At 52.1% G+C, this 19716-nt stretch overlaps 1 protein-coding gene across 1 annotated transcript in view; it reads left to right on the top strand.

Moving 5' to 3' along the window:
- Positions 1-4257: 4257 nt before the first annotated feature.
- LOC137438760 (AP-2 complex subunit alpha-2) overlaps positions 4258-19716 on the top strand; it is a 34238-nt gene continuing 18779 nt past the window's right edge. The window contains 3 exon segments of the mRNA XM_068134089.2: positions 4258-4281; positions 4541-4651; positions 19471-19539. Of these exon segments, the coding sequence (XP_067990190.2) occupies positions 4585-4651; positions 19471-19539 (136 nt within the window). The 5' untranslated portion in view covers positions 4258-4281; positions 4541-4584.

Here is a 19716-nt window from a genome sequence, read left to right as displayed (position 1 = left end):
TTGGAGGGTGGAGTGGGATTGAAGAGAGTGAGGGAGTTTGTTCCAGAGGCGGGAGAAAAGAGGAATGAAGGAGTGAAGGTGAGCAGAGAGTCTTGATTTTGGCAGTTTAACCAAAAGAGGGTTGCAGGCAGATCTTGTGCGACCTGTAGGAATATTTGCGGGACAGAGCACAGAGAGAGCTGGGGGGTCAAGGCCAGAGAGGAGTCGGTAGAAGACGGAAAGACCACCAACCTGCCTGCGGTGAGTGAGTGAGAGGCCCTTGGAGTTAGCTTCATCGCGGGAGATTCCAATGATTCTGAATGCTTTGGTTTCAACAGCGCGAAGGCGAGCTAGGTGTGAGGCAGGAGCACCAGCCCAGAGGGGAGAGCAGTATTCCATTGAGCTGCGGATGAAAGCCTTGTATGTGGTGAGGAGCTCAGGTGTGCCAAGGAAGGACTTCACACGACGGAGGATGCCCAGTCGGCGACTGGCTTTGGAGGCCAGATTTGAAATGTGGTTTTTCCAGGAAAGATCATGGCAGATAGTGAGACCCAAAAGCTTGAGTGACAGACCTTCTTGGAGAGGAGTATTCAGAAAGTGGATGGGAGGGTTGTCCAGTCGGTCTTTTCGGAGAGACATCGTAAGAGTGTGAGATTTGTCAGGATTGAAAGACATGTTCCACTTGTTTGCCCAGTCTGTGATTTTGTCAAGGTCTGCAGAGAGTGAGGAGGCTGCAGACTGCCGATCTGAGGGATGAAGAATGGAGCGACAGAGAGTAGAGTCGTCAGCAAAGAGATGGAGAGGATTTTCAAGAGAGTCAGAGAGATCATTGATGAAGACCAGAAAAAGCACAGGGCCCAGAACACTGCCTTGGGGAACTCCAGCCTGAACAGGAACAGGAAGAGGAGATGAGAGAAACCCATTCAGGGCCACACGTTGACTACGACTAGAGAGGATGTCCGCCAGCCATGCGTGGAGATTTCCATGGATACCAAAAGAGGAGAGTTTGGTGAGCAGAGCGGGGTGCCAGACTGTATCGAAGGCACGTGATATGTCAAGGGAGACTGCTCTAATTTCCTGTTTGGCATTGAGGACCTCCATCCATTGTTGAGAAATCCTGCCATGTATCGTTTTGGTCCTATCTCCCAATGGTGAAGAATCACTTAAAAAATTTAATAATTCTCATATCCGAATCCATATTCAGATCTTCACCAAAATGGAATCTATTTGTCCTTGTCAGACACCCAACCGGTACACCAAGTTTCGTCCAAATCAGTCCACAACTTTTTGAGATATAGTTTTTAGCCCTATCTCCCAATGGTGAAGAATCACTTTAAAAATTCTAGTAGCCGGATCCGGATCTTCACCAAAATCGAATCATTTCGTCCTTGCACATAAGCTACATCTTTGCCAAATTTCGTCCGAATGTCCACAACCTTTTGAGATATCTTGTTCACAAACGGACAGACAGGGGTGAAAACATAACCTCCTTCCACCTTTGGTGGCAGAGGTACTTTCAGATGAACAAAACCCAGCTGGCTCACTCCTGACCTTCAGCCTGCCCTGTCTGTTATGGTTTAAATCCATGGTAGCACCAATCAGTGTGGTCGACTCTTCAATCCCCTCGGTAAATTTTATTTGGGAACTTTAGTTGTTGCCTATAAAAACCATTGACTTCCTCAAAGCAAAATACAGTATACTGTACAACTATTATCACTATTTTCATTAACTGTATTAGGAATAAGCCTGGTGTTTGCTCTATGGTTAAGATCTTAGGGTCTTGAGTTCGAGCCCCTGTTGTGCCGTTGGTGGGTTGACTCAGCCTGTCATCCTTCCGAGATCGGCAAAATGAGTACCAGCTGACTGGTAATAGAGGGCATTGCATCAGCAGCACCGCTTAAAAAAAAGGGTTGGACAGAATGGGGATAGACAACGAAGGATCATTGGAATGGCTAAGAGATCAGCTCAACTGGGACGGAGAAAGAATCATTATAATTACCGCTTATTCTGGCCAAACCACATTTCCAAGCTGGCCTCCAAAGCCAGTCACCAATTGGGCATCCTCCGTCGTGCGAAGTCCTTCCTTGGCACCTCTGAGCTCCTCACCACATACAAAGCTTTAAGCCGCAGCTCAATGGAATACTGCTCTCCCCTCTGGGCTGGTGCTCCTGCCTCACACCGAGCTCGGCTTCACGCTGCAGAAACCAAAGCTTTCAGAATCATTGGAATCTCCCGTGATGAAGCTGATTCTGAGGGCCTTTCATTCTCTCAACACAAGCAGGTAGGTGGTCTTTCTGGTTTTCTACCGACTCCTCTCCAGCCTCGCTCCCCCAGCTCTGTCTATGCTCCGTCCCCCAAATATTCATGCAAGACGCACAAGATCTCTGAGCAACCCTCTTCTGGTGAAACTGTCAAAATGAAGACTCTCTGGTCACCTTCACTCTTTTATTCCTCTTTTTCTCCACATCTGGAACAAACTCCCCCACTCTCTTCAATCCCACTCCTCCCTCCTGGTCTTTAAAACAGCTGTTCACCACCATCTCTTATCTTCCCGCAGCCAAAACCTTGATCTTTTCTACCCCCGTTAATACACCCCAAATCCACCTCTTTCAATCTCCGACTTCATTCCTGAAATTCCTAGTAGTGTCAATTTGTTTTAGACTGTGTACACATCCCCCCCCCCCCCACCCTCTCCCTTCCACAGATCTCCTGATGTCCCTGTTCTCTACTGTTGTGCTTGGGTGCTTCCCTCTCTCTCCCCATATTGTCTCACCCTCCCTTTATTGTTTTATGTGTCCGTTTATGTTTTTTGTGTTTAATGTGCCAGCTCTTACACGAGCCTCGATCTTGTATCCAAAAAAAAAAAAAAAAAGTCCAAGGACACTACATGAATGGCTTGAAGAAGATGGCAGGACTGAGTTAATCGGACAAGTGTAGGTTCGGCAAGGTAGAAACAGAAAGTATGAGACACCTCCTATCAGGGTGTAGAAACCTCATGTCAAAACAGCTGTACACCAAAAGGCACAACAATGTATGTAGAGTAATCCACTGGCACATCTGCAGAAATTTCAATTTCCCAGTTCCATAAAACTCATGGAAACATGAACTAAAAGCCATCATTGAAAACAAGGACGTCATTCACACGTCATTTTCTCATGATTCCATCGAGCGTGAACATAGAAAACAAAGCATTGCGTCCGGACATTGTCCTCAGGAACAAAAAGGAAAAGACAACATTGATGATGGAGATGTCAGTTCCCAGGTATTTCGGTCTAAACAGGAAAATGATCAAATACCAGGACCTCAAAAATGAGGTTAAGAGATCTTGGAATCTGAAGATCATCAAAATTATACCAGTGATAATTAATTGGAGCAACAGGAGTCAGGAATGATAAAGAAGAACCTCACAGAGATTTAAAAAACCATCCCCGGGAATATTACAACAAATGAACTACGCTGGAGGCAATCCGGGGTTCGGTGACGATCCTGAAAAGATTCCTTGGAACAAAGCAGGTTGGTCCATGAACCCTGATCCCTTACCGAAGAGGAGGTGGGTACTTTGGGTCCTGGGAGGACTCCATTCCACATCCTGAACCCCGCTAATGGCGATAACCAACGACACACACACACATACAGTTGATTACGGAACGACTGGCTTGGCAAGCGATAGCAAGCTGCTTGCTGACGGAACACAACCCCTGGTGAAAGATTTTTTAAAATGTATGATGACGTCATCGGCGTACAAAAACGGTAAAAAAAATTCCTCCATTATCCTCGCGTTATTCCCGCTCAAAGGGGATTTTTGTTCAAGATCAATCATCTTGAGAATTTGGAAATCCTGTTCCACAATGCAACGCGCGAACGATTCGCTCTTCAAGCGTCAATGGTGGGGACGCACTAATGACGTCATCGGATACCATATATGGCACGTTGCGTCTGTTTTGATCGTTGCGTTTGTTTTGATCGTTGCGTTGCCAACTGATTGGCGTGAACGTTTTCCTGCATTAAAAAAAAAATACAAAATTAATTTTGTCGGTACACGAATAAGCGGCAAAAACAATTCTCTTACAGTTACATATATCCACCTAAATAGCGAAAGGATTGGGATTTAACGGCGTCACGATAAAAACACGTACCGGTAGTTACCTGATAAATTATAAAGTATCGCTTAATGCAAAATGAAATTCGAGAACTTTGTAATTTATTGTTTTGATTTTTTCCCAGTGAATATCTGACGGCGGAAGGTGGGAGTGAAAGACGGCGGCGCCATCTTGGGGGCTGGTCTGAGGTACACAGCTGCGGGTGCGGTGGTCATTGCGGGTCTGGTCTGTCCTTGTCGAATGAGTTTATATTGAGCCGTTTGCGTGAGGAAGGAAGGTCGGTCGGTTTAAACGTGAGAGGTGTATGGGGGTTGTCCTGTTTAAATGGTGGTTGACATCAGGATGCTTGGATTGGGCTGTGGGTGCAGCGAGGGAGTTTAATATTTATTAAACGGTAACTGTACATGTTAACAGGGACGTGTCGGTGTGTATTGAGTCTCGTGTTTGTCCCACACCCTCAGCCCTCACTTCGCTTTCCATCTCGTCGCCCAACAAGGCCGCAGCGATGCCGGCTGTAAGCAAAGGCGATGGCATGCGTGGCCTGGCCGTGTTCATCTCGGACATCAGGAACTGTACGTGTATATTATTACTAGTACGTGTGTGTCTGTGTTGGTGTGTGTGTGTCTGTGTTGGTGTGTGTGTGTCTGTGTTGGTGTGTGTGTGCGCACTGGTGAGTTGGAAAGTAGAAATGCTTCAGCATAGTACATAGAAAGAAGAGAAGATCGGACACCCTCCCTTCGGAGAAGCAAAGTTCACTTTGACATTGCACACTGTTGCTCAGCACACTGACTGGGCGTGAAGACTTGGAGAAGCAAGTTGGCGTATTATGATATCGATATTGTATAGATTAGTGTATTACAGACATAAATAATAGACGAAAAAAAGAAAGGAATTTTTTTTTTATTTAGAAAAATACAGATAAAGATTTATTATATTGAATTGAAAAAAAAAAAAAAAAGAAGATTTATAGAAGACAAGATTTGGACACCCTCCCACTGGAGAGGCAAATTTAATTTGGAAAATTGAAGTGGTTTGCACCATGGGACGACATCCTTTCTCCGACCATGGGGTCAGTGGCGGCGAGAGGCTGTCGGGGAAGAAGCCTTCAGCTCCATAAGGATCCCCACCTTAGAGTATTAGTATATTGTTTTTCCAATGATGTGTCCCTCTCTCTCTCTCTTGCTCCTCTCTCTCTCTGTTGCCCCTCTATCTCTCTATCTCTCTGTTGCCCCTCTCTCTCTGTTGCCCCTCTCTCTCTCTGTTGCCCCTCTCTCTCTCTCTCTCTCTGTTGCCCCTCTCTCTCTCTCTCTCTCTCTGTTGCCCCTCTCTCTCTCTGTTTCCCCTCTCTCTCTCTGTTGCCTCTCTCTCTCTGTTGCTCCTCTCTCTCTCTCTGTTGCTCCTCTCTCTCTCTGTTGCTCCTCTCTCTCTGTTGCCCCTCTCTCTCTCTGTTGCCCCCCTCTCTCTCTGTTGCCCCTCTCTCTCTCTGTTGCCCCTCTCTCTCTCTGTTGCCTCTCTCTCTCTGTTGCTCCTCTCTCTCTCTGTTGCTCCTCTCTCTCTCTGTTGCTCCTCTCTCTCTGTTGCTCCTCTCTCTCTCTGTTGCCCCTCTCTCTCTCTGTTGCCCCCTCTCTCTCTGTTGTCCCTCTCTCTCTCTGTTGTCCCTCTCTCTCTCTGTTGCCCCTCTCTCTCTCTGTTGCCCCTCTCTCTCTCTGTTGCCCCTCTCTCTCTCTCTTGCCCCTCTCTCTCTCTGTTGCCCCTCTCTCTCTCTGTTGCCCCTCTCTCTCTCTCTCTGTTTCCCCTCTCTCTCTCTGTTTCCCCTCTCTCTCTCTGTTTCCCCTCTCTCTGTTTCCCCCCTCTCTCTCTGTTTCCCCTCTCTCTCTCTGTTTCCCCTCTCTCTCTCTGTTTCCCCTCTCTCTCTCTGTTTCCCCTCTCTCTCTCTGTTTCCCCTCTCTCTCTCTGTTTCCCCTCTCTCTCTCTGTTTCCCCTCTCTCTCTCTGTTTCCCCTCTCTCTCTCTGTTTCCCCTCTCTCTCTCTTGCCCCTCTCTCTATCTCTGTTGCCCCTCTCTCTCTCTCTGTTGCCTCTCTCTCTGTTGCCCCTCTCTCTCTCTCTGTTGCCTCTCTCTCTGTTGCCTCTCTCTCTCTCTCTCTCTCTCTCTGTTGCCCCTCTCTCTCTGTTGCTTCTCTCTCTCTCTGTTGCTTCTCTCTCTCTCTGTTGCCTCTCTCTCTCTCTGTTGCCTCTCTCTCTCTCTCTGTTGCCCCTCTCTCTCTCTGTTGCCCCCCCTCTCTCTCTATTGCCTCCCTCTCTCTCTGTTGCCCCCCCTCTCTCTCTATTGCCTCCCTCTCTCTCTATTGCCACCCTCTCTCTCTCTTGCCCCTCTCTCTCTCTCGCCCCTCTCTCTCTCTTTCCCCCCTCTCTCTCTCTCTTGCCTCCTCTCTCTCTTGCCCCCTCTCTCTCTTTCCCTCTCTCTCTTTCCCCCTCTCTCTTTCCTCCTCTTTCTCTCTTTCCCCCTCTTTCTCTCTTTCCCCCTCTCTCTCTCTTTCCCCCCTCTCTCCCTTGCCCCCCTCTCTCTCTTCCCCCCCCTCTCTCTTGCCACCCTCTCTCTCTCTCTTGCCCCTCTCTCTCTGTTGCCCCTCTCTCTCTCTGTTGCCCCTCTCTCTCTCTGTTGCCCCTCTCTCTCTCTGTTGCCCCTCTCTCTCTCTGTTGCCCCTCTCTCTCTCTCTCTGTTGCCCCTCTCTCTCTCTGTTGCCTCTCTCTCTCTCTCTTTCCCCCTCTCTCCCTTGCCCCCCTCTCTCCCTTGCCCCCCTCTCTCCCTTGCCCCCTCTCTCCCTTGCCCCCCTCTCTTTCTTTCCCCCCTCTCTCTCTTGCCCCCCTCTCTCTCTCTCTCTTGCCCCTCTCTCTCTGTTGCCCCTCTCTCTCTCTCTCTGTTGCTCCTCTCTCTCTCTCTGTTGCCCCTCTCTCTCTGTTGCCCCTCTCTCTCTGTTGCCCCTCTCTCTCTGTTGCCCCTCTCTCTCTCTCTCTCTCTCTGTTGCCCCTCTCTCTCTCTCTCTGTTGCCCCTCTCTCTCTCTCTGTTGCCCCTCTCTCTCTCTCTGTTGCCCCTCTCTCTCTCTGTTGCTCCCCTCACTCTGTTTCCCCTCTCTCGCTCTCTTGCCCCCCTCTCTCTCTCTTGCCCCACTCTTTCACTCTTTCCCCTCTCTGTCTCTTGCCCCTCTCTGTCTCTTGCCCCTCTCTGTCTCTTGCCCCTCTCTCTCTTGCCCCTCTCTCTCTTGCCCCTCTCTCTCTTGCCCCTCCCTCTCTCTCTCTTGCCCCACCCTCTCTCTCTCTTGCCCCTCCCTCTCTCTCTCTTGCCCCTCCCTCTCTCTCTCTTGCCCCTCCCTCTCTCTCTCTCTCTCTCTTGCCCCTCCCTCTCTCTCTCTTGCCCCTCCCTCTCTCTCTTGCCCCTCCCTCTCTCTCTTGCCCCTCCCTCTCTCTCTTGCCCCTCCCTCCCTCTCTCTCTCTTGCCCCTCCCTCTCTCTCTCTCTTGCCCCTCCCTCTCTCTCTCTTGCCCCTCCCTCTCTCTCTCTTGCCCCTCCCTCTCTCTCTTGCCCCTCCCTCTCTCTCTCGCCCCTCCCTCTCTCTCTCGCTCCTCCCTCTCTCTCTCTTGCCCCTCTCTCTCTTTCCCCCCTCTCTCTCTTTCCCCCCTATCTCTCTTTCCCCCCTCTCTGTCTTTCCCCCCTCTCTCTTTCCCCCCTCTCTCTCTTTCCCCCCCCTCTCTCTCTCTTGCCCCCTCCCTCTCTTGCTCCTCTCTCTCTTGCTCCTCTCTCTCTTGCTCCTCTCTCTCTTGCCCCTCTCTCTCTTTCCCCTCTCTCTCTTGCCCCCCTCTCTCTCTCTTTCCCCTCTCTCTCTTGCCCCCCCTCTCTCTCTCTCTTGCCCCCTCCCTCTCTTGCTCCTCTCTCTTTCCCCTCTCTCTCTTGCCCCCTTCTCTCTCTCTCTTGCCCCCCTCTCTCTATCTTGCCCCCCTCTCTCTCTCTTGCCCCCTCCCTCTCTTGCTCCTCCCTCTCTTGCTCCTCCCTCTCTTGCTCCTCTCTCTTGCCCCTCTCTCTCTTTCCCCTCTCTCTTGCCCCCCTCTCTCTCTCTTGCCCCCCTCTCTCTCTCTTTCCCCTCTCTCTCTTGCCCCCCTCTCTCTCTCTTTCCCCTCTCTCTCTTGCCCCCCTCTCTCTCTCTCTCTTGCCCCCTCTCTCTCTTGCTCCTCTCTCTCTTGCCCCTCTCTCTCTTGCCCCCTCTCTCTTGCCCCCTCTCTCTTGCCCCCTCTCTCTTGCTCCCCTCTCCCTTTCCTCCTCCTCTCTCTCTTGTCGCCCTCTCTCTCTCTCTGTTGCCCCTCTCTCTCTCTGTTGCCCCTCTCTCTCTCTCTTTGTTGCCCCTCTCTCTGTCTCTCATTGTTGCCCCCCTCTCTCTCTCTTTGTTGCCCCCTCTCTCTCTCTCTTTCCCCCCTCTCTATCTTGCCCCCCTCTCTCTCTCTTGCCTCCTCTCTCTCTTGCCTCCTCTCTCTCTTGCTCCTCTCTCTTGCCCCTCTCTCTCTTGCCCCTCTCTCTCTTGCCCCTCTCTCTCTTGCCACCTCTCTCTTGCCCCCCTCTCTCTTGCTCCCCTCTCCCTTTCCCCCTCCTCTCTCTCTCTTGCTACCCTCTCTCTCTCTCTTGCTATCCTCTCTCTCTCTCTCTTGTCGCCCTCTCTCTCTGTTGCCCCTCTCTCTCTCTTTGTTGCCCCTCTCTCTCTTTGTTGCCCCTCTCTCTCTTTGTTGCCCCTCTCTCTCTTTGTTGCCCCCCTCTCTCTCTTTGTTGCCCCTCTCTCTCTCTTTGTTGCCCCTCTCTCTCTCTTTGTTGCCCCTCTCTCTCTTTGTTGCCCCTCTCTCTCTTTGTTGCCCCTCTCTCTCTCTTTGTTGCCCCTCTCTCTCTTTGTTGCCCCTCTCTCTCTTTGTTGCCCCTCTCTCTCTCTTTGTTGCCCCTCTCTCTCTCTGTTGCCCCTCTCTCTCTCTTTGTTGCCCCTCTCTCTCTTTGTTGCCCCTCTCTCTCTCTTTGTTGCCCCTCTCTCTCTTTGTTGCCCCTCTCTCTCTTTGTTGCCCCTCTCTCTCTTTGTTGCCCATCTCTCTCTCTCTCTCGTTGTTGCCCCTCTCTCTCTTTGTTGCCCCTCTCTCTCTTTGTTGCCCCTCTCTCTCTCTTTGTTGCCCCTCTCTCTCTCTTTGTTGCCCCTCTCTCTCTTTGTTGCCCTTCTCTCTCTCTTTGTTGCCCCTCTCTCTCTTTGTTGCCCCTCTCTCTTTGTTGCCCCTCTCTCTCTTTGTTGCCCCTCTCTCTCTTTGTTGCTCTCTCTCTCTTTGTTGCCCCTCTCTCTTTGTTGCCCCTCTCTCTTTGTTGCCCCTCTCTCTCTTTGTTGCCCCTCTCTCTCTTTGTTGCCCCTCTCTCTCTTTGTTGCCCCTCTCTCTCTTTGTTGCCCCTCTCTCTCTCTGTTGCCCCTCTCTCTCTCTCTGTTGCCCCTCTCTCTCTCTCTGTTGCCCCTCTCTCTCTCTGTTGCCCCTCTCTCTGTTGCCCCTCTCTCTGTTGCCTCTCTCTCTGTTGCCTCTCTCTCTGTTGCCCCTCTCTCTCTGTTGCCCCTCTCTCTGTTGCCCCTCTCTCTCTCTCTCTGTTGCCCCTCTCTCTCTCTCTCTCTGTTGCTCCTCTTGATCCCCTCTCTCTGTTGCCCCTCTCTCTGTTGCCCCTCTCTGTTGCCCCCATCTCTCTCTCCTGCCCCTCCTCTCTCTCTCTTGCCCCTCTCTCTCTCTTGCCCCTCTCTCTCTCTTGCCCCTCTCGCTCTCTTGCCCCTCTCTCTTGCCCCTCTCTCTCTTGCCCCTCTCTCTCTTGCCCCACTCTCTCTCTCTTGCCCCTCTCTCTTGCCCCTCTCCTCTCTCTCTTGCTCCTCTCTCCTGTCCTTCTCTCTTGCCCCTCCCTCTCTCCTCTCTCTCTCTCTCTTGCCATCCTCTCTCTCTCTCTCTCTTGCCCCCCCTCTCTCTTTTGCCCCCCCCTCTCTCTTTGTTGCTCCTCTCTCTCTCTTTGTTGCCCCTCGCTCTCTGTTGCCCCTCGCTCTCTGTTGCCCCTCGCTCTCTGTTGCCCCTCTCTCTCTGTTCGTCCCCTCTCTCTCTCTCCCCTCTCTCTCTCTTGCCCCTCTCTCTTGCCCCTCTCCTCTCTCTCTTGCTCCTCTCTCCTGTCCTTCTCTCTTGCCCCTCCCTCTCTCCTCTCTCTCTCTCTCTCTTGCCATCCTCTCTCTCTCTCTCTCTTGCTCCCCCTCTCTCTTTTGCCCCCCCTCTCTCTTTGTTGCTCCTCTCTCTCTCTTTGTTGCCCCTCGCTCTCTGTTGCCCCTCGCTCTCTGTTGCCCCTCGCTCTCTGTTGCCCCTCGCTCTCTGTTGCCCCTCTCTCTCTGTTCGTCCCCTCTCTCTCTCTCCCCTCTCTCTCTGTTGCCCCTCTCTCTCTGTTGCCCCCTCTCTCTGTTGCCCCTCTCTCTCTGTTGCCCCCCTCTCTCTGTTGCCCCTCTCTCTCTGTTGCCCCTCTCTCTCTGTTGCCCCTCTCTCTCTGTTGCCCCTCTCTCTCTCTTGCCCCTCTCTCTCTCTCTTGCCCCTCTCTCTCTCTCTTGCCCCTCTCTCTCTCTCTCTTGCCCCACTCTCTCTCTCTCTTGCCCCATGTTCTCTCTCTTGCCCCACTCTCTCTCTTGCCCCACTCTCTCTCTCTTGCCCCACTCTCTCTCTCTTGCCCCTCCCTCTCTCTCTCTCTTGCTCCTCTCTCTTGCTCCTCTCTCTTGCCCCTCCCTCTCTCTTGCCTCATCTCTCTCTTGCCATCCTCTCGCTCTCTCTTGCTCCCTCCTCTCTCTCTCTCTCTCTCTTGCCCTCCTCGCTCTCTCTCTCTTGCCCTCTCTCTCTCTTGTCCTCTCTCTCTCTCTTTTGCCCCTCTCTCTCTCTTTTGCCCCCCTCTCTCTTTGTTGCCCCTCTCTCTCGCTCTTTGTTGCCCCTCTCTCTGTGTTGCCCCTCTCTCTGTGTTGCCCCTCTCTCTGTGTTGCCCCTCTCTCTGTGTTGCCCCTCTCTCTGTGTTGCCCCTCTCTCTCTGTTGCCCCTCTCTCTCTGTTGCCCCTCTCTCTCTGTTGCCCCTCTCTCTCTGTTGCTCCTCTCTCTCTGTTGCCCCTTTCTCTCTGTTCCCTCTCTCTGTTGCCCCTCTCTCTCTGTTGCCCCTCTCTCTCTGTTGCCCTCTCTCTCTCTGTTGCCCCTCTCGCTCTCTGTTGCCCCTCTCGCTCTCTGTTGCCCCTCTCGCTCTCTGTTGCCCCTCTCGCTCTCTGTTGCCCCTCTCGCTCTCTGTTGCCCCTCTCGCTCTCTGTTGCCCCTCTCGCTCTCTGTTGCCCCTCTCGCTCTCTGTTGCCCCTCTCGCTCTCTGTTGCCCCTCTCGCTCTCTGTTGCCCCTCTCGCTCTCTGTTGCCCCTCTCGCTCTCTGTTGCCCCTCTCGCTCTCTGTTGCCCCTCTCGCTCTCTGTTGCCCCTCTCGCTCTCTGTTGCCCCTCTCGCTCTCTGTTGCCCCTCTCGCTCTCTGTTGCCCCTCTCGCTCTCTGTTGCCCCTCTCGCTCTCTGTTGCCCCTCTCGCTCTCTGTTGCCCCTCTCGCTCTCTGTTGCCCCTCTCGCTCTCTGTTGCCCCTCTCGCTCTCTGTTGCCCCTCTCGCTCTCTGTTGCCCCTCTCGCTCTCTGTTGCCCCTCTCGCTCTCTGTTGCCCCTCTCGCTCTCTGTTGCCCCTCTCGCTCTCTGTTGCCCCTCTCGCTCTCTGTTGCCCCTCTCGCTCTCTGTTGCCCCTCTCGCTCTCTGTTGCCCCTCTCGCTCTCTGTTGCCCCTCTCGCTCTCTGTTGCCCCTCTCGCTCTCTGTTGCCCCTCTCGCTCTCTGTTGCCCCTCTCGCTCTCTGTTGCCCCTCTCGCTCTCTGTTGCCCCTCTCGCTCTCTGTTGCCCCTCTCGCTCTCTGTTGCCCCTCTCGCTCTCTGTTGCCCCTCTCGCTCTCTGTTGCCCCTCTCGCTCTCTGTTGCCCCTCTCGCTCTCTGTTGCCCCTCTCGCTCTCTGTTGCCCCTCTCGCTCTCTGTTGCCCCTCTCGCTCTCTGTTGCCCCTCTCGCTCTCTGTTGCCCCTCTCGCTCTCTGTTGCCCCTCTCGCTCTCTGTTGCCCCTCTCGCTCTCTGTTGCCCCTCTCGCTCTCTGTTGCCCCTCTCGCTCTCTGTTGCCCCTCTCGCTCTCTGTTGCCCCTCTCGCTCTCTGTTGCCCCTCTCGCTCTCTGTTGCCCCTCTCGCTCTCTGTTGCCCCTCTCGCTCTCTGTTGCCCCTCTCGCTCTCTGTTGCCCCTCTCGCTCTCTGTTGCCCCTCTCGCTCTCTGTTGCCCCTCTCGCTCTCTGTTGCCCCTCTCGCTCTCTGTTGCCCCTCTCGCTCTCTGTTGCCCCTCTCGCTCTCTGTTGCCCCTCTCGCTCTCTGTTGCCCCTCTCGCTCTCTGTTGCCCCTCTCGCTCTCTGTTGCCCCTCTCGCTCTCTGTTGCCCCTCCCGCTCTCTGTTGCCCCTCTCTCTCTCTGTTGCCCCCATCTCTCTCTCTTGCTCCCCCTCTCTCTCTCTCTTGCCCCTCTCTCTTGCCCCTCCCCTCTCTCTCTTGCTCCTCTCTCTCTCTTGCTCCTCTCTCTATTGCCCCCATCTCTCTCTCTTGCCCCCCCTCTCTCTCTCTCTTGCCTCTCTCTCTTGCTCCTCTCTCTCTCTTGCTCCTCTCTCTCTTGCCACCCTCTCTCTATTGCCCCCATCTCTCTCTCTTGCCCCCCCTCTCTCTCTCTCTTGCCCCTCTCTCTTGCCCCTCCCCTCTCTCTCTTGCTCCTCTCTCTCTCTTGCTCCTCTCTCTCTTGCCACCCTCTCTCTATTGCCTCCCTCTCTCTCTTGCCATCCTCTCTCTCTCTCTCTCTCTCTCTCTTGCCCCCCTTTCTCTCTCTTGCCCCCCTCTCTCTCTCTTGCCCCCCTCTCCCTCTTGCCCCCCTCTCTCTCTTGCCCCCCTCTCTCTCTCTTGCCCCCCTCTCTCTCTGTTGCCCCCCACGCTCTCTGTTTCCCCCCTCGCTCTCTGTTGCCCCCCTCGCTCTCTGTTGCCCCCCTCGCTCTCTGTTTGCCCCCCTTGCTCTCTGTTGCCCCCCTTGCTCTCTGTAGCCCCCCTCGCTCTCTGTAGCCCCCCTCGCTCTCTGTAGCCCCCCTCGCTCTCTGTAGCCCCCTCGCTCTCTGTAGCCCCCTCGCTCTCTGTAGCCCCCTCGCTCTCTGTAGCCCCCCTCGCTCTCTGTAGCCCCCCTCGCTCTCTGTAGCCCCCCTCGCTCTATGTAGCCCCCCTCGCTCTATGTAGCCCCCTCGCTCTCTGTTGCCCCTCTCTCTCTCTGTTGTCCCCCTCGCTCTCTGTTGCCCCCCTCGCTCTCTGTTGCCCCCCTCTCTCTCTCTGGTGCCCCCCTCTCTCTCTTGCCCCCCTCTCTCTCTCTGGCCCCCCTCTCTCTCTTGCCCCTCTCTCTCTCTCTTGCCCCCTCTCTCTCTCTCTTGCTCCTCTCTCTCTCTTTCCCTCCTCTCTCTCTCTCTCTTGTCACCCTCTCTCTCTCTCTTTTCCCCCTCTCTCTCTCTCTTGCCCCTCACTCTCTCTTTCCCCTCACTCTCTCTTGCCTGCCTCTCTCTCTCTCTCTTGCCCTCCTCTCTCTCTCTTGCCCTCCTCTCTCTCTCTCTTGCTCCTCTCTCTCTCTTTCCCTCCTCTCTCTCTCTCTCTTGTCACCCTCTCTCTCTCTCTTTTCCCCCTCTCTCTCTCTCTTGCCCCTCACTCTCTCTTTCCCCTCTCTCTCTCTCTCTTGCCCTCCTCTCTCTCTCTTGCCTTCCTCTCTCTCTCTCTTGCCTTCCTCTCTCTCTCTCTTGCCTTCCTCTCTCTCTCTCTTGCCTCTCTCTCTCTCTCTCTTGCCCCTCGCTCTCTCTTGCCCCTCGCCCCCTCTCTCTCTTGCCCTTCTCTCTTGCCCCCCTCTCGCTTGCCCTTCTATCTCTTTCCCCCTCTCTCTCTTGCCCTCCTCTCTCTCTCTTGCCTGCCTCTCTCTCTCTCTCTCTCTTGCCTTCCTCTCTCTCTCTCTTGCCCCCCTCTCTCTTGCCCCCCTCTCTCTTGCCCCCTCTCTCTCTTGCCCCCTCTCTCTCTTGCCCCCTCTCTCTCTTGCCCCCTCTTTCTCTCTTGCCCCCTCTCTCTTGCCCCTCTCTCTTGCCCCCTCTCTCTTGCCCCCTATCTCTCTCTCGCTCCCTGCTCTCTTCCACCCCCCCCCCCCACTCTCTCTCTCTCTCTCTCTCTCTCTCTTGCCCCCTATCTCTCTTGCCCCCTCTCTCTCTCTTGCCCCCTCTCTCTCTCTTGCCCCCTCTCTCTCTCTTGCCCCCCCTCTCTCTCTCTCTCTCTCTTGCCCCTCCTCTCTCTCTCTCTCTTGCTCCTCCTCTCTCTCTCTCTCTCTTGCCCCTCCTCTCTCTCTCTTATTCCCCTCTCTGTCTCTCTCTCTTGCTCCCCTCTCTCTCTCTTGCCCCCCTCTCTCTCTCTTGCCCCCTCTCTCTCTCTTGCCCCCTCTCTCTCTCTTGCCTCCTCTCTCTCTCTTGCCCCCTCTCTCTCTCTCTCTCTCTCTCTCTTGCCCCTCCTCTCTCTCTCTCTCTCTCTCTTGCCCCTCCTCTCTCTCTCTCTCTTGCTCCTCCTCTCTCTCTCTCTCTTGCCCCTCCTCTCTCTCTCTTATTCCCCTCTCTGTCTCTCTCTCTTGCCCCCTATCTCTCTCTTGCCCCCCTCTCTCTCTCTTGGCCCCCCTCTCTCTCTCTCTTGGCCCCCTCTCTCTCTCTCTTGGCCCCCCCCTCTCTCTCTCTCTTGGCCCCCCTCTCTCTCACTCTTGGCCCCCCCTCTCTCTCTCTTGGCCCCCTCTCTCTCTCTTGGCCCCCTCTCTCTCTCTTGGCCCCCTCTCTCTCTCTTGGCCCCCTCTCTCTCTCTTGGCCCCCTCTCTCTCTCTTATTCCCCTCTCTGTCTCTCTCTCTTGCCCCCTATCTCTCTCTCTCTCGCTCCCCACTCTCTCTTCCCCCCCCCCCCTCTCTCTCTCTCTCTCTCTCTCTCTCTCTCTCTCTCTTGGCCCCCTTCTCTCTCTCTTGGCCCCCTTCTCTCTCTCTTGGCCCCCTTCTCTGTCTCTCTCTCTCTTTCTCTCTCTCTCTCTCTCTCTCTCTCTTGGCCCCCCCTCTCTCTCTCTTGGCCCCCTCTCTCTCTCTTGGCCCCCTCTCTCTCTCTTGGCCCCCTCTCTCTCTCTTGGCCCCCTCTCTCTCTCTTATTCCCCTCTCTGTCTCTCTCTCTTGCCCCCTATCTCTCTCTCTCGCTCCCCACTCTCTCTTCCCCCCCCCCTCTCTCTCTCTCTCTCTCTCTTGGCCCCCTTCTCTCTCTCTTGGCCCCCCTCTCTCTCTCTCTTGGCCCCCCCTCTCTCTCTCTTGGCCCCCTCTCTCTCTCTTGGCCCCCTCTCTCTCTCTTGGCCCCCTCTCTCTCTCTTATTCCCCTCTCTGTCTCTCTCTCTTGCCCCCTATCTCTCTCTCTCTCGCTCCCCACTCTCTCTTCCCCCCCCCCTCTCTCTCTCTCTCTCTCTCTTGCCCCCCTCTCTCTCTCTTGGCCCCCCTCTCTCTCTCTCTTGGCCCCCCTCTCTCTCTCTATTGGCCCCCCTCTCTCTCTCTCTTGGCCCCCCTCTCTCTCTCTCTTGGCCCCCCCTCTCTCTCTTGGCCCCCTCTCTCTCTCTTGGCCCCCTCTCTCTGTCTTATTCCCCTCTCTGTCTCTCTCTCTTGCCCCCTATCTCTCTCTCTCTCGCTCCCCACTCTCTCTTCCCCCCCCCCCCCCCTCTCTCTCTCTCTCTCTCTTTCTCTCTCTCTCTCTCTCTCTCTCTCGCCCCCCCTCCTCGCCACCCATTGCTTCACTGACTGGAATACCTAGAAGAGAGTGGGAGAGAGAGCAAATAGACCCAAACTGACCTTTAACACCCCTGTTTAATTCCTACATGGATCATTACATATTTAATATCTCTCTCTCTCTTGCCCCCCCCCCTCCCCCCGCCCTCTCTCTCTCTCTGCCACAATCACCGAGTTTAAACACCACAATCACCGAGTTTAAACACCACAATCACCGAGTTTAAACACCACAATCACCGAGTCACCGAGTTTAAACACCACAATCACCGAGTTTGAAGTTTTATTACTCATGAATTAACGACTGTCTCAGTATTGTGGTGCATTTTGTGTCACTGGCAACGCATTGCTTTGTGCTTTTTTAAAGTTTTTTTTTAGTGTACATGTACATAACTTCTTCAAAGTGAATGTATAGATGATTTCTTTAAAAAAAGTAAAAACCTCACTCCCAGGAAAGCTATATTATGTATTTGTATTTTCTTGTGTAAATATGGAGAAGTAGGGATCACGGCCTCGCTTAACATAAATATGCTTGGTAATAAGAATCATGGAAGAATCATGCAGAAGATTGTCATGGGGACCGCAAGGCTGACACTCTCTCTTGCAGGGAAAATGGCCTTAAAATGCCTGTTGGATAAGAATCGCTGATGTCGTAAAATTCTCAGATTTCACTCCAGATTTTTACACTTATTTAGTCCATGAGATCCAATCCTCAAATCCGAAGACAGATTTCAATTACATACTTTCATTACTCTGACAGTCCATCGTGGAAAATCGCATCTTGTATAATAAATGCAGAAAATCGCTTGAACCTTCAAATTAAAAAACGAAAGCACCTACAAAAGCGATGTATACAGTAGGTATGAAGATCAGGCATTCGATGGCGTGACTGAGGAAAGTCAAACAATGCATTTTGAGCGCTTAATTGTGCAGAAACCTTTGAGGCCTGCTGCAAGTCAAGTCATTGTTGAGCAGGCCGAAACAACATGGTGGCTGAAAAACCCCAGTGAGGTGACTGAGGGCTGATCAAGATAGCACGCTGCCATCTTGGTAAGGCTTATTTTGTTTTTATTTGTGATGAACACCCTATAATCTTCAAAAGGGGTGTTTAAGTTTACCCAAAGACCCACTTTTCGTTGATTCACTCCCCTGGAGTTCCATTAGTCTGCAGGCAAAATTTCAGGCCGCTAGGTTTTATGGTTTAGGAGTTATGGAAGAGTGACATATACACAAATACGCTGACATTTATTATGTAAATATGGACCCGTATGTTTAAATTTATTATGGTTCTTATTGACCAACACTTTGCCTTAACAGAATAAACTAGAACGGCACTTGGTGGAGCACGTACCCCCAACAGGCTAAATAATTTGTTTTGTGTCCCCCTGATGGGCCAGATCTGCATCCGGGCCTGCGCAAAAATCGAATCGATTCGTCCTTGTCATACACCCAACCTGTCCACCAAGTTTCGTCTGAATCCGTTCATAACTTTTTGAGATATCCTGCTCACAGACATGTAGACAAGGGCTAAAGCATAACCTCAGTCCACCTTCGGTGGCGGAAGTAATGAAGGATGAATACACTTGTGAGAAAGATGACATTTACGTGTGCAGTCCGAGTATGCTCTGGAGGACATTACACCAATGTTGGGAAAAGATCGACTCGAACGTAATCCATACACTATTCGAATCGATCCCAAATGGAGTTGAGGCTGGTCTCAAGGAAAAAGTAGTCAGACTGATTATTAATTATGTTTAAAGACAGACTAGATTTTTAGCTCACCTGGAACGAAGTTCAGGGGAGCTAATGTGATGGCGCGTCGTCCGTCCGTAAACACTTGAAACTTCTTCTCCGAAACCGCTGATGGGATTGTGACCAAATTTGGCACAAATATTTGTTATTTGACTTGATATTTGTATTACAATGTGACTAAAGTTTGTTCACGGCATTACAAAGATCAGGGTCTAAGGGGGTTTACCCCGGGGTCAGTAGATCGAGGTTTGACCCCTCCCCCTCACCCCCCCCCCCCCCAAATAGGTATTTGCTTTTTCTCTGAAACTAAGCAATATTCCGATGAAACTTCACCACAATCTTCACCACCCGTGATGTCCCAACGTTTGTCTGTGGCATTAAAAAAAAAATCTGCCCCTTTGGGCGTCTAGTGGGGAGGGGGGGTGTAAGGTTGCCCCCCAAAATAGGTATTTGCTTTCTTCTCAGAAACTACACACACAATTGCGATGAAACTTCACCACAACCTTCACCACCCATGCTGTACCAAAGTTTGTTCACGGCATTAAAAAAAATCTGCCTCTTTGGGGGTCTATGGGGGGTGGTTGCTCCCCAAAATAGGTATTTCCTTTCTTCTCAGAAACTACACTGCACAATTGCGATGAAACTTCACCACAAACTTCACCACCCATGCTGTACCAAAGTTTGTTCATGGCATTAAAAAAAATCTGCCCCTTTGGGGGTCTACGGGGGGTGGTTGCCCCCCAAAATAGGTATTTGCTTCCTTCTCAGAAACTACACACGCAATTGCGATGAATCTTCACCACAACCTTCATCACCTGTGATGCACCAAAGATTGTTCAAGGCATTACAAAAATTGGGGTCTGATGAGGTGTATGGGGTTGGGGGAGTGATGGGGGATGCCCCCCAAAATAGGTATTTTTTTTGTTTAAAGTCTTATGATTATGTTGGTATGATTCTACATGCTGCCCTGTCTTCTACCAATCATTTAAATTGTTTTAAAATACCTTTAGTCAGTGCAGTATACTGTTTATTCTACCAGGTGAGCGCCCGGGGTATTGCCCCTATGTTTCCTATTATAATAAGTGTTGTGTCCTTAAGAGTTCATGGAAATACCTCGAGAGTGCTTTTGGTTTCTTATTTAAATTATTTAGTTATCACCTTTCAATTGATAAATTTCCTACTGTACTCGTACTTTTGCAGCCCACTGTATACGAAACCTTCAAATTCACGATCTCGCGATGTGTGATTGACGGGCGTGTATTATGATGTACAATTCATTGCTAGGTTACGTTTGTCGTGACGTTCTTCACCGTAGTACGTGTGTTTTTTCCTTGTCCATAAAGGTCGAGCATTTCGCTCCATTTTATCCATAAACGTTCAGTGCAGTGAACAGGCCGTGTGTGTGCCCTTTTGATCTTTTTCTTTTTTTTTCTTTTTTAACATCGTTTGCTGACGGGGAACGTTAGTTTGCCATTGTGGAATGTCCATGTGACTGCTGCGTAAACATCCTCGTTTCTTAATGCTGAATTGTATGTTGTTGGTCATTGTTTCATCAGCATCAGCATGTAGCTCCTGAAGCAGGAATTTCATGCAGTCGGTGCAGGAAGTTCCACATCACATGTAGCCACTGACCACATTGTTTGTTTCCTTGCGTTTTGGTTTGCTATTGTACTGTGTTGTGTTTCAGGTAAGAGTAAGGAGGCGGAGATCAAGAGGATTAATAAGGAACTTGCGAATATTAGATCGAAGTTCAAAGGTGAGCTTCTCTTGATGATCACAATGATTCGAGTTTTCCTGAACGCAACGATTATCTCACATCTGTGTTTGTCCATCTTTGCATTGGCCTTGTCTGTTTTTATCTGCTGGTACGTTCGATCGCAGGTGTGCTGTGTAACGGGGGCGTGCTTGCTCTTTGTGTGCGCACAACCATTTC

The sequence above is a fragment of the Myxine glutinosa genome, chromosome 13 (assembly GCF_964187855.1).
Source record: "Myxine glutinosa chromosome 13, kmMyxGlut1.1, whole genome shotgun sequence".
NCBI classification, from domain to species: Eukaryota; Metazoa; Chordata; class Myxini; order Myxiniformes; family Myxinidae; genus Myxine; species Myxine glutinosa.
Note: the sequence above shows the minus strand (reverse complement) of the source record. Positions and strands in the feature narration are given on the sequence as shown.